The sequence below is a fragment of the Symphalangus syndactylus genome, chromosome 7, assembly GCF_028878055.3.
Source record: "Symphalangus syndactylus isolate Jambi chromosome 7, NHGRI_mSymSyn1-v2.1_pri, whole genome shotgun sequence".
Lineage (NCBI taxonomy): Eukaryota > Metazoa > Chordata > Mammalia > Primates > Hylobatidae > Symphalangus > Symphalangus syndactylus.
Window position 1 is genome coordinate 18,615,338 of NC_072429.2, and position 14,437 is coordinate 18,629,774.

The window sequence follows — 14,437 nt, forward strand, 5'->3', positions numbered from 1 at the left end:
TACCTTAGGGCATTAGAAAGAAAATAAGGGTCAGACTCTTTGCCAGAGAAAGGTAAAAAATCCCTTTTCTTACCTCTGTGATACATCCAAGATTTTCCAGAGTGCATTTTACAGAAAGAGTGTTGGATCAGATTTGTAGCCACAGTTCCCTTCTCATTTAACACAGAATGCCATAATTGCATGTGTGTCTGTGTGTTTTTTAGCCCAGAGTAAGTCAGTGTTTTCTCCCTCCCATAGATGTCTTTTCTTTTTCTTTTTTCTTTAAATTTCTACTCTATGCCCAAATGGATTAAGGAAATGACAGAGCTTTCATCTTGATGGAGGCTGAACGGGTACACGTTTCCAATCAGAAGATAATAGGGAAAGGTTGCCTCCTTCACACAGCAGGGTGACTGCTAAATGTATTTAATTAGACTTCTCTGATTACACGCCACCCCCTCCAAACAGTAGCGAAAACAACACAACTCCTAAAGCCACAGATGAAAGCAGAAGGGGATCACCACAGGACACTATGTCATGTGGATTCCTGTCACCCTGCACTGCCTTTGATTTAAAACAGGAGTTCGTTTCTAAGAGCTACCTTCCCTTCTTTTTCGAGAATCTGCCCCCACCCCAACACACACACACACACACACACACACACACACACACACACACACACACACACACACGTGCATTGACCTGACATTAAAAAACGAGGTGGCTGTGAGCTGTACTAGGTAAGCTGGCTTTCCTATTTATTTTCTGTTTTTGATGTCACATCAAAAAGCATGAAATGTCTTTGGGGGAATCCTCACTAGGGGACTGGCCTGGCGGACATTCCAGTCCACCAGGGGGAATCCTGCGGTTCCAAGCCAACAGCACCGTCTGTCCCTTTGCACACACGTGTGGTCCTGAGTAGGTCCGAGCCCCACAAAGCTACTTACGTGCCATCCTGGCGGGTGATGGTGTAGCCGTATTTTGGGTACTTGACAAAAGACACGTTCACACCGACCAGGGGAGTTCCATCTGTAGTTACTACTTGGCCTCGGATGAGAGAAACCAAGCTGAGAAAGAAAGAAACAGAGGTCTCTGAGCCACATGCAGGAGACCAGAGACAATTCCCCACTGCCTCTGCTCCCTCATCCTCATCTGGTCCCTCAGGCAAGGAGAAGACTTTCAACATTAACGTCTGGCTTTGCACAACCACACTAGTGACATTTTGGGGTGAAATCCACGGGCAGCATCTCCCGTCACTGAGCTGGGCCATGGGGTCTCCTGGTCACCCGCCTTACACTCTTGGCCTTGCTCCATTTCTTGACATCGTTTGGCTTTTGTTTGGCCTGAGCTTCAGGCTGTCCCTCATCATTCCCAGGTGCTCCTTAGCCTGGCACCAAGAGGGCCATACTCGGGTGACAGCTTCCACATCTGGCTACTTATTTCCATTTTGTGGCTTTGGAGGATGGCCATGTTACTCTTCTAGAGGCCAGAACGTCAGAGTGGGTAGAGGGGAGCACAGAGAGTTTTATGGCTGGGAAATACACATGCATTGTCTTTTGCTGCCCTCTAAGAGCAAAATTTCTCAGAATCCATGAGGGTCTGAGGAAAAGAGAACTTTGGAGATATATATAGCAAAACCCTTCAATATACACACTCAGTAAAAATGTGTATATATCTATATACACTTTTTTTTTCTGCTAGAAATATATTGGATTCTGGATTCTGTGTTACTACATATTTCTCTTATGTCAAATTCCTGCTATCTTGAAGGGTTTTGAAATCCTACCAATTTATTTCCAGTGTTACAGAACATCTCCCTCTTTCCAGACACAGTAACTAGAACTTTCCCACAAATCCCAGTTTCCAACCAGCTACCCCTGGGAAAGTCCTATAAAGCCAGAGAGATGCTACAATATTCTGCTCAAAGTCCATGGAGCGAGAACGTGCACGTCTCCTCTCATCTGAATTCTCTTGACTTCACAGAGAAATGGGACAATGAGATTGTCCATTTCTGCACCGAGCCCCCAGCAGACTGGGCAATTTGGCAAAAGAAGAGAGGTTCTCAGTCTCCCAGGGTCCTGGACACACTCCCAGTTTCTGAACCAGGTGATCAACTGACCCGTCCTTTGCCAGAACCTTGTCAAAGTCGGCTCGATTTTTGGAATGCACTTACTTTTGCATTCCCGGGTATCCTGAAAACCGGAGGGATGCTGTCTCCACGCATTTCTCTTTTTATTAGCAATACCCCCAGCTGTTCAACTCCAACCCTTTGATGATCTCAGGAGTGTTTAGACTGTTCCACTGACAGCTCTAATTGTCTGCTACTGGCTGCCTAACAAATGAATGCCATTTTTAGCTGGTTTTAACCACAATGCTAGACTCTTTTAAAGTGGAAAACTAATTTATGAAAATAATCCTTTTGTTCAATTCCATTTTCTTATCTTAGCTTAGGACTAAGATTTCTTTAAGACCTTACCAGACACTATTTTAAAATCAGTGATGTGTGTTGACGACCACAAAATACACAGTGCTCGTGATGAGAAAACAAAATTGAAAGTACATTCCACAATGGAGTCCCCCCACCCTTCCTTTTTTTCTACAACTGCTATTTCTTTTAAATCATTCCTGTAGCAGAAGGCTTTGCAGCGTGCCATAGGAATAACAGGAGTAGTGCTGCCTGTGATTTCTATCCTCTATTTTTCAAATTCGTCCTTGCTGCTGGCTTCCTATCGTTTCCAGGCAGTCAATTCGCAGAAAAGATTCAGCTAAGACATACTATCAGTTCATTTCTATTTAGGATTATTGATGTGTAACAATTATCACATTATCTAGATAGTGAGATCTGCTCTATAAATTACAGTGGTGGAGTCAAGGCATTTTAGTTATTTTTGTATGCCATTATCTAGGGGAACGCCTTTTTAGAAATCTTGAATTTTCAAGTTCTTTTTTACTCCTAGCTTTGTCCTTCATTATTTGTCAGATGATAATGTACTGGAATTCACACGCTTACTGAACTTCAACCTATGTCTTGGAGTTACATTTCATATTTCTGAATTATGTATCCATGCAGACAGCTGGAGAGCCTGAGCTCATTTGGAAGGTGCCATTTACTGTTTATATTTAAAGCTTCAGAGACGCTTTCTCTAAAGCAACTTTCTTTCAGGTCTCCTGGGCTGGCATAGTCTACCAAATATTCTGGGGTTCCTGACTGTTCACCTGTATTTTGGCTCTAGCTCAAGGTGCCTTCTGGAAGTGGTAACCATTGAGGAGGAGAATAAGATAAAATTAGAAGGGCCAGGTGAAGAAAGCGTGAAAGGGAGACTATCAGGAAATGACTGGATTTAGGGTAGAAACAATGATAGGTTAATGAGGAAGCAGATTGAAACAGACCTTCAGAGGATGCGCAGGCCTTCAGAGGATGCATTTTCAGTATAAGCAAACTACAAACCCCACTGAAATGCTTATGGCCCAGTGCAAGCTCTGCCCAGTCACGGGTCTCTAGCAAGATGAATTATGTTCATAATTAAAAGGAAGCATACTTACAGAATCTGTTCTAGAGCTAGGATTTAACAAGCAGAGTAAATACTTTTTATTTATCAGAGATCTGTGGTTTCTTTTATTTTCTTGAGAGGTTCTTCTACTAAAAGAAACAGTAATAATACTGTGTATCGTATATGTTAAAGTCAAATAAAATAGGAAGATTAATCTCTAAATTTAAAATGTTTTATTTGGGAAGCAAGAATTGCAATTCACGGCATATGCATGGGGGTAGTGTTCAGGATGTCTGAAGAACAAAGAGAAGTTTGGAGGTTTTATAAGGAGAAATGTTATTTATTCTTTTGAAAGAAAGTTCACTGGGACTGGTAAAGTTTTGGTGATCTGGTGAGTTCTGACTGGTGAATGATGGTGGTGGGTAAAACTAGTCTTAGGGTCATAGTAGGTTGTTTCAGTTGCTATTAGATCAACTGGTTTCAGGTTACAGCAGGCAGTTTCAGTAGCCAGGCCTGGGGAGAATTACATTTCTAGGGCAATGTTATGTGCCCAGAGTGTTTTCTCTTCCCGGCTTCTTGACTCTGCTTTAGTTGCGTATGACAAGAATGACCCAATTCGTCTGATCAACTTTTACATATTTAATAGTGTTATCCTAATTTTATTAATCAAGAAAATGAGGTTTACGAGCCCAACATGATATCACTAGGAGGTGTCAGGGCTGAAATAGAAGAGGGCTGAGATTATTTTTACTTTTCTATTATTTCTTTTTCTATTTTATTTTTAGTAAAATGAGAACAGAGAGAAGCAAAAGTTGTTGGCCTAAGGAGACCTTGTTAAGACACTCATATTCAAAAGAGCTGCAGGAATTGGGGCTCTCCAACTTTCCAGAGAGCTCTAAGAAGCTGTAGAATCAGCTGTGCTGACACCCATTCCTTCCCCATCCCACCCTCACTGGGCTCTTTCGGGTGGGGGACTGATGAAAGGCTCATGAGAGGGGCTCCAAGAGAATCACTTATAAAGTTAGGGGCTTCTGTAAGAAGGGAAGTCTGGTATTTCTTCCCTGCTTGGAAACCGAGAGAAGTAGCATACTTCCGGAGTTGCTCCTGGGCCTACCTGAATGAGGCTAAAGAGAAATAAGACAAAGATGGCACAATGGGGGTCGTCAGGGCTGCAAAGGGGTCAGGACCATCCTACCCAAGTTCCTAGTACCTAGAAGTTTTGTGAAAAAGGACCTGACCAGCAGTTTTTATTTCTTGATGTGAAGGACCACAGAGATGGGGCGGGGCATTCCCCAATTAGACCACACTCCTCCTTGCATCAGCATACACCATCGACATCTGGACCCGGAACAACTGAGAGGGAGATCAAGCATGGCCAAGCCATAAGAAGACCCCCAGCCTCTCCTACCCCTCCTCTCTACCCTCAGAATCATACATAGTGCATAGAAAAGAGGAGGGGATGGGGTGGTGGGGAATCGTCTCCAAGACAAACCTGCCCCTTGCTGTCTTCTCCAGGAGCACAGTTCTAACTTGTCCTGGGGTGAAGTTGAAGACAAAATGAACCTAGAACTTGATCCTAGAATATTTATAAGCCTCAAATTAGCAACTACGAGCAATAATAAACTGGAGAGAATGAGGGGTGAAATGCAGTGGCACAATGCCTTGCATGCAGTGGGTAATCAGGAGAGGCAATAGATGGGATTGTTGTGTGGATTAGAGATAATCTACGCAAAGTCTCTGGCTCACCCTAGGTGCTCAATAAATCCTTGCAACCAACATCATCTTGACTCTAAGATGCCACTGAATGATAGGTTATGTTATCAAGTTAATAACAGCTTTCAAAAATACTCTATTGAATGAACTATTTCAGCAACGCTCGAACAAAAGCCACTATCAGAGGCATTATAAAGGGAGATTTAATATAATGACAATAACATCATAAAATAGCAGATTTTAAAAATGATCTAAAAACCAGGGAATCAACAGGTGTCTCCAGCAGGTTCTGGGTTAAAGATGTTGACATCCTGCAAAGACACTAGGGCTCTGTTCTGGAGCCCAACACAAAGTGAGGAAAGGGCACTTCTCTGAGGTCCCCTTGGAGGGAGCTGCCTCTAGGGGGGCAGATTTCAGGCCAATTGGGTCCCTGGGAAAGCTGGAGCACTTCCTCTGGCTCCAACAGGAAGAAAATCAGTGACTTCAGCAGTTTGCAGGGACAGAGGGTGCCTACCTGCTGTTGAAAGGGTTCTCTCCAGGAATGATGTGGGTGCTATCCTTGCCTGCCAAGAGCTTGATACGGTCATAGAAGGACTTCACTGCGGGCCAATCCGTCTGGCCCTGCTGAATGATGTCCAGTGGGTCCCGGGACCCCCGGCAGAGCAGGCTGTTCTGACAGGCTGACTGCAGGCAGCAGTCAGGGTCCAGGCAATCCACCAGGCCATCTGGAAGGGCAGAGGCAGAGCCAGAGTCAGCGGATTCCATGGCATAAAGCTGTTTGGAGACACTAACACCTTTGTTACCAGCACAGGCATGAGCAGCATCAAACGTACCTAAGGGCCTGAGGTGGCAGGTTTCACATAGCAAGCCTCATCCAATTCCAATCCATACACATAGAAAATAAAAGACTGAAAGGAAATAATTTAAAATGTTGACAAATTGTTATCCTCATGTAGCAGATTAGTGTGCTTCTCTTCTTTATTGTGCTTTTCTGGAATTTCTACTTTTTTCTACTACGAACAAGTATTATTTGAGTGGGAAAATAAAAACAAAAACTTTGCTTTTGAACAACACAGCACAGCAAATTACCCACAGTCAGTTCCCAGGGGTCTGTGCTAATGGGTGCACAAGTAATCAAAATGCATGGAATTTCTGGCTGGGCATGGTGGCTCACACCTGTAATCCTAGCATTTTGGGAGGCTGAAGCAGAAGGATCACTTGAGCCCAGGAGTTCGAGACCAACCTGGGCAACATAATGAGACCCTGCTCTATTAGAAATACAATTTTTTTTATCAAATTAAAAAAAACTAAAATGCATGGAATTCCTTAAATCTCACTTTAATGGAGAAAACTATTCTATCCCACTCCCTCTAAGCCAGGAAGGGAACTGCTGACCAATTGGAAACCCAGGTGCTGAGAGTTTTACATTTTCTAGGAAATGTGGAGAAATGGCTTTGGCTTGGGAATCTGGAAATTAAGCCTACAGTTTCCGCAGTAGTTTCTGGTTCTGTCTTCCTGTATGCGCTCAGGACTCGGAACATTATTATGCACTTGCCTAGAGTCCTGTGCCTCTATCCCTTTACCTGGGCTGATTCCTATTTACTCAACTACCATTCAACAAATATTTGAGTGGTGTCCATGTGCTGGAAACAAGAGAGAGAGAGCAAAGAACCATGGAGACTGTCTTTAAGGAGCTAATGGTAGAGTGGGGGAAACTGACAGGACTGACTCATCCTTTAAGATCAAGTTTAGATGTGGCCTCTTCTTCCAGGAAGCCTTCCGGATGACGCCCCCGGACAGGTTATTGCTACAAACTGAATGTCTGTGATCCTTCAAAGTTCAATGTTGAAAACTTAACTCCCAATGTGATGGTATTAGGAACGGGGCTTTTGGGAGGCAATTAAGTCATGACGATGGAACTCTTATAAATGGATGTGTGTCCTTATAAATGAGACCCCAGAGAGCACTTTAGTACTCTTTCTGCCATGTGTGGACACAGCAAGAAGACTGCAGTCTATCAATCAAGAATCAGGGCCTCGCCAGACACTGAATCTGCTGGTGCCTTGATCTTGGACTTCCCAGCCTCCAGGACTGTGAGAAATACATATTTGTTGTTTAAGCCCCCTAGTCTATGGTATTTTTGTTGTAGCAGCCCAAACTGACCAAGACAGTCAGGAATCCCTGTTCTGTACATCCCTGAATCAGAGGTTCTCCAAGAAGCATTCTGCATCAGACTCCTGCAGGAAGAATAAATGGTCCATCCCACATCTCCCCAGGGAGAGCCTCCAGGAGCAGGCCCTGGAATCTGCATTTTAAACATGATTCTCAGGTGATTCTAGCACACAATACGATTTAAAAACCATTGTTAATGCCAACTTTCTTATAGTAGAATTAATGACCTCTTAATGCTCGCCTCCCTATCTGGAAAATGAGCTCTCTGAAGAGAAAAATGATGTCTTATTAATTTTATATTCATTCCTCTCTTAGAACCAAGCACAGAATCGGGCACTCAACAGATGTTTGTTGAATGAATAAAATGACTGTTTCCCATTCCTCACCTGTCTCTGAGGGCTGAAGATGGGAAGGTTTAGGGCAGTGTTTGCTCCTTGGAATTTCTGATAAGAATGAATTCGTTAGTCAATCCTTATTCACTCAGCTGGGAGCTGATTGAACACACAGTGGAGAAGCTTGGAGAATAACTTGCTTGCACCTCCTGGATTTGATAGCAAGGCATTTTTTTGGACCATAGTTAGAATCATGGAAACATGCACTCAAACCCTGGGCTGTGCCTTGACAAACACTTGTACTGGAACGCTGAATCAGAGGCCTGGCTAGGTGCTTTAAATTTACTACAATGTAATTTTTTGGCATTATCCTTTTCGTTTGGTTCCACTAATGAAAATGAAATATGTAATTTCACCAAAGTTCCACTGTAATTTAGCAATTAATGTGCAATTATTTTAATGCATTACTTTCTTTTTAGCAAACAAACAAATTAGGAGGTTGCATGTTTTGCCTGGCTTTAAATTACTAAAACTAGCCTCTCATTTTCCACATGGGCAAATGTTGCTCATGTGCCTCGTAACACATTTAGATTTACACAATTTCCTAGAAATGCAGACACAGGAGGGTGAGCAGGCATGCACACTTTAAATTGAGAGACTTTCCAAATCAAGGCTCTGAACATCTCGGGCTGATGTGCTGGCTGAATCGGGTACTCCCCAGTTCCCCGGAGCCTGGCAAACCTCAGACCCTAGAAACAGCACTGGAGATTGTATCCTAGTAGCAGGATGATATCCAGGCATTGTTTCAGATCCACATTCAGGCTGTCCAATCTGGAGGGCCATTGGCAGAATAAGAAAAAGAAGAAAAAAAGTGCATAGAATTCTGCCTTGAACATCACTGTCCATGGGCTGCCTTCATTAGACAGAAGGGCTCTACTATGGAATGCCTGCTTCAGATTTAAAAAATAACCTGCTGAGATATACTAGCAGGGCTTCATTCAGCAGCCACAAGAAGCTTCTCAGGTGAGAAGAAACCCACTGCTGTTAGCACTATAGATTTCTTTAAGGTCACCAGCCTCTTCTGATTAGGGGTACCATCCATCTCTGGTGGCCTTTCCCTCCTGAAGCTGGGGAAATATTTCCTCCCCCTCCAACCCATTTACCACCCACTCCATATAACCGCGTTGAAGCCCTCTTTCGGCTCGAAGAATAACTAAAGACAGTTTTCCTATTAAGTGCTGAACATTTGCCTCCCCCTCCCCCTCCAGCCTGTCTCTCTTTCTGGGCTTGTGACTGCTTCAGAACTGTGAACCTCAAATTTCCCCACTGTTTTGTTGATTCTGGGCTTTTGATTCAAGGGCCTGTCTGGCAGGAGATGGCCTAAACACATCAGCAATAGCAGATGACAAATGCCAAAACAGAAAAAAAAATAGGATACAAATGATTTCCTCCTACATATTTACATTTACCTGCTCCAGAGATTGTGCATTTGGGGTTCTACCCATTATTAAGTAGGAGCCTATGTTATGCCTATAATGACCTCATCATGCTGCGTGATTATGGGCTGCAGCCGCCAAACACTTTCAGACGACACTGTGAACTTTAAATTGGCACTCCAATCTCCCAGTGGCCTGTCAGTCATGAGAATCGCGTCTTTATGCCAGCAAGCCCCTTGGATGGAGTCTGACATTGCAATCTTCAGTAAATTACCCTGTCACTGACAATCTTGCAGTTATCTCGCAAACAATCAAGCAGGCAATCAAACTGTTCTGAATTGCCAGTTCAGGACCTGAGAGGTGGCCGATGTCTCCATTCAACAGCAGAGGGAAAGCGGCCCGGCCCTCCTATGACATTGGACGATTTATTTATTTATTTATCTACCGACTTATTTGTTAGTCTGGTTGGCTTTTTCCTGGGGAAGGGGGTGAGGATGGTGGGAGAGGTTTGCGGAGTCCTCAAAAAGGGCCCAATACTGACTCAGCGGTTATGGGAAAGAGATTTAGGCCTTCCTAATCAGCCCACGCTGCGGTGACTCATGTCTGCTTAATCTTACTTCACTCAGTGAAACGGGGCCAGAAAGAATTATCTAGGTGTTTTCTGTCAGAACGGACGCTAAATCACAGCTCTGGCTCTATTCTACTCATACACGTCGTAAGCTAATTGTAATGACAATTTCAGAGAAATGTGATCATGGAGAAACTTTCTGGGAATGATACCAAGGCATTCTATTTATTGCTTTTGATAAAGCAAATCAGAGAGATTCTTCCATAACAGTTCTGGCAACGTGAAACAGGATCATTAATGCTGAATCGAAACCTTTGGATTAGAAGTCCCAAGGTAAAAAGCCAAAAAGTCTACACAGCATCAGAGGTGAGAGCCTGGCCTCCGGAATCAGATGGATTTGGGTTTGAAGCTCATCTCTGCTAGTTCCCTGGCTGTGTGAGCTTGGAAAGGTAACCAGCGTTGCTCGGTTGTAGTTTCCTTGCATTAAAAACTGAGTTATAATTGCACATATGCCATAGGGTTATGTGATGGAGAATAAATTCATATATATATATATAAATTCATATATATATATATATACACATATATATATGTCAGTCTGCTATATAGTATATGTCCAATGAACTATAATTATAACCAGAAACTCCCTGAACTCTTCCACTTTTTCATTAAAAAAAAAAAACAGATGCAAAAGTAAATGAAATTAATATTCCCTTATATTTAGAGTCATTTACTGGTATAGGCTATGGGCTGGTTGAATCTTGGCAAAAATAATTTATTTCCAAATAGCGATAGGTTAATAATAGTAACAACAAATGCTATAGATTGAGCAGAATTTACATACATTTTTTATTTAAAGATTCATGGAAGTCCTGCAAAGCAGAATAATGTAACTCTTAAATGTCAGATTATAGAACAGGGTGTCTGGGTTTGAATCTCAGACTGGCTATTACCTAGCTGTTGACCATGGGCAATTAACTGCTCTGGGCTTCAGTTTCTCTCATGTGTAAAATGGAGACGATGATGATGATGATGATGATGGTGGATGGTGCTGCTGCGAGGGTTAAAGCAGTTATTGTCTGTATAGTACTCAGAGCAGTGTCGTACAATGAATGCTCAGTACATTGTCTTAGCACGATTATCACCATGCCACCCACTCTATACCCACCTATAGAGGATGCAACTGAGGCTTGGAGAAGGTGAATATCCAAGTGGCTAAGAAGCAGCTATGAATAAAAAGTAGAGAAAGGCAACCGATGAGTTTATCACCCTTTGTCTTCATTATTAGGAGGGGTGACACTTCCTTCCCCAAGGAAGTCTGAAGACAAGGCAGTGGACACCCATCAACAGGGGTAAGTGTGGGCAGCTGTGAGATTTAATCACTTCTGAAGGCCTGTCTACTCCTACAGCTGGGAAAGAGTGTGGCTGGTTGAAATGAGCATCTGAAGAGGAACCAGCATGAGAAACCAGATGCCTGGGAATTTATTCCTGGCATTGTAGGCTGCAGAGGACCACACTATTTACCTGTGAGACACAATCCCCTTTCAGCTATTTACCATTGGCGCAAGGTGGCACTTACTTTTGTGCTGGCTATAGGTTTTTGTCAGCCGTTTCAATCCTGTCTAGTGTACTCTGCTAGATTTTAAAAGGAGCTCCTAACTGGTGAAGAGATTTAAGCTCAAAGCCTTCATTAAACGCTTACTAGTAAAGCTACACTCAGGAGGAAGGAGGCCCTGTGTCGAAGGAGAGGCTATAAAGCAGCCACAATAAGCAACTGGATCCTTGGGAGCTGGCTGAACCATGCACACCTTTCTGCCTGGAGGAGGCCGTGTGAGTTCTTGTGTCATCATTCTCATAGGAAATGGCTCTAGGAATGAGAAGATGTTGATTTCACTTATTTTCTTCTTTGATCTTCTGGGCAGCTTATAGAGAATTTGAATGGGAGCATTTTGTTCAACTTTTCTCCCCATAGCTTGGTTTGCAAGTGAGTCGCTCTCCAACCTGCATGAACTCCGTGGCTTTCCTAGGTATTAAAGGCTCCAGAGGAACACCTACATTTACTTTTCTAAGGTTCATTTTGTGACAGAGTGGTAGAGATGGATTCTAACAAATCACTGCAGGTGCTGTGGATGGCTCTGCCAGTGTCTGCATGCAGCTGCTGGTTGGGGACTGGTCAGAAGCTCAGATTTAAAAATAAGCTGCACTCTTTGCAGTCATGGTTTGACAGAACCACCAAGCACCAAATCTACCTTTCCTACTCATTAGACCAGGAGGCCATAGGGTGGATTGGTTAAAAACACGAGCTTTGAAGAGTACTCTCTGACCCATTGATAGGATGTTCAAGAACAGGCAAAGCTAATCAGTGATGACAGAAAGTTAGAAGTTGTAGTTACCTTGATGAGGAGGTATTAGTTGGGAAAGGGCACAGGGAAACTTTCTGGACACTGGGCATGCTCTTGATCTTCATCTTAGTCACCTGGCTCCCCAGGTGAATTGACAAAGTGAGGGCAGTGATGATTATACCCACAGGAGTGCTGGGAGGATCAACAGAGGTAATCCACAAAAGGTCCTTACAACAGTTGTGAGCACCTTGTCACCTACTAAGTGCTTCTGAGTCATTTCTTTTTTTTTTTTTTCTTTTTCTTTTTGAGTCTTCTTGGTATCATATAGGTTTGATTACCTATACAGAGCTAGGTGCTTGCCAAGCTGTCACTTCCCCAAGGAAAGTCTGGGCAGTCAGGTGGTGAACCCCGTAACCCAGGGTCGTTTTTGAGATCAGCTAATAATCATGAGGAGGTGAAAAACTAATGCAGCAATAAAAAGGAGGGAAGAAGCAGTAAGTTGGGGGAAGAAAGATGAAATCTGGTTGTTTACGATGGAAATGAAGAAGGTGCAGGGGTCCTGGAGGGCCCTTAATGATGGTGGGCAAAGGCCAAAGCCTCCTGCTGAATTTGAGTTAGAGATGGAAAGAGTTTCCTGAGTAAAAAGGGGGAACTATAGGATTGGTTTTTTCTTGGGAGTTAGTTTGTTTTGAGATAAACTCCTGCAAGGCATGCCTAACCTGTGTAGCACCCCAGTCAAAGGGCAATTTTTTTTTTTTTTTTTTTTTGCTGGGCCCCTGGCTATAAAAACAATTTGAGTCACCCCAAACCAGCAGGTCAGCACCATTCTAGAAGCTTGATTTGCAAAAGAGAGAGTCCTCTGGCCAGTGCTCGCTAGGCTGCCTGCTGGAACTGGGGCTGGCCGTTAGGCCTTAGGATATCCCATAGACGCAAATGCCAAAACAATTTGGGGCATCTTATTGACCCTACATGCACACTAGTGGGGGTGAGGGGTGGTAGAGGGTCAAGAGTACCCTGGGCCGGTAGCGGTGGCTCATGCCTGTAATCCCAGCACTTTGAGAGGCCCAGGTGGGTGGATCAAGAGGTCAGGAGTTCAAGACCAGTCTGGCCAACACGGTGAAACCCCATCTCTACTAAAAACTACAAAAATTAGCTGGGCGTGGTGGCACACACCTGTGGTCCCGGCCACTCAGGAGGCTGAGGCAGAAGAATCGCTTGAATGCGGGAGGCGGAGGTTGCAGTGAGCCCCAGTCGCGTCACTGCACTCCAGCCTGGGCGACAGGGTGAGACTCCATCTCAAAAAAAAAAAAAAAAAAAGAGTACCCTGAAGGGGAGGAACAGGGATCAGGGCTTACGTGGGTCCTAGTCTGGACTGGGGTGCTCCTCCCAGTTAGCATTGCTGACCCTGGCCAGTCCCTGACACTGGGGGAGCAACTTAGAAAATTTCAAGGGAGTCACCCCAAAGCTCAGGGCCCACTGAGATGCAATGCTTGGTCCCTGCCCTGCCCCATTTGTCCAGGGTGGTACTGGGCTTTTGGCTCAGTTTGAAAAATAGCAAATGAACATGGGCTTTAGAATTAGAATGGTCTGGCTTTAAAACCTGGTCTATTATTCATCAGCTGTGTCATCTTGGGCAAGTGACTGAATTCCTGTGGCTCAGTTTTCCAATCTATAGAATGGACTTAATAATGCCGACTACACCAAAATGCACAGAGGTGCTCTAAGAAGGTGCATGTGAAATGAGATGATGAATGTATAGCACTTAAGACAGAGGAAGAGCTCAATACGTGAAGGTTATTCTTAATGATATCTCCTGCTCTCCACGAGAGAAAGGTACTGTTCCATTTGCATTTTACCCTACGCCTGCTGACAAGTTGGAAGTGAGGATAATTGAAAGTATTTGGGCTTGATGTAACTAAGAAGTGAAAGGAACAGGCAAGGCTGACTTGATTTAACCTGGCAATATGAGATTAGTTCTTCATTGCCTCTGTAAGGTCTCCTGCATTGCCAACCTTTTAAAGCAATAGATTGGCTGACAGGATGCTCGTTTGGAAGGTTTCACCTGCCATTAATACCCTGGCTGCCTGATGAACCGTCGCTCCCCAGGCATCCTCCTTCCCTGCACAGAGCAATGGCCATTCTCAAATATTGCAAGAAGTAAAACTGGGCTGGGTGCGGTGGCTTATGCCAGTAATCCCAGCACTTTGGGCAGCTGAGGCAGTTGGATCACCTGAGGTCAGGAGTTCAAGACCAGCCTGACCAACATGGTGAAACCCTGTATCTACTAAAAATACAAAAATTAGCTGGGGCATGGTGGTGCATACCTGTAGTCCCAGCTATTTGGGAGGCTAAGGCAGAAGAATTGCTTGAACTTGGGAGGCGGAGGTTGCAGTGAGCTAAGATC

At 43.9% G+C, this 14,437-nt stretch overlaps 1 protein-coding gene across 18 annotated transcripts in view; it reads right to left on the minus strand.

The window, feature by feature from the left end:
- The window catches only part of TENM2 (teneurin transmembrane protein 2), a 1,678,453-nt gene that overhangs the window by 69,792 nt on the left and 1,594,224 nt on the right, over window positions 1-14,437 (minus strand). For all 18 annotated transcript variants that reach the window (XM_055285322.2, XM_055285321.2, XM_055285327.2 and 15 more), the window contains 2 exons: window positions 5,698-5,908; window positions 927-1,046 (listed from right to left, as the gene is read on the minus strand). In XM_055285322.2, the coding sequence (XP_055141297.1) occupies window positions 927-1,046; window positions 5,698-5,908 (331 nt within the window). The remainder of the gene's footprint in view (window positions 1-926; window positions 1,047-5,697; window positions 5,909-14,437) is intronic.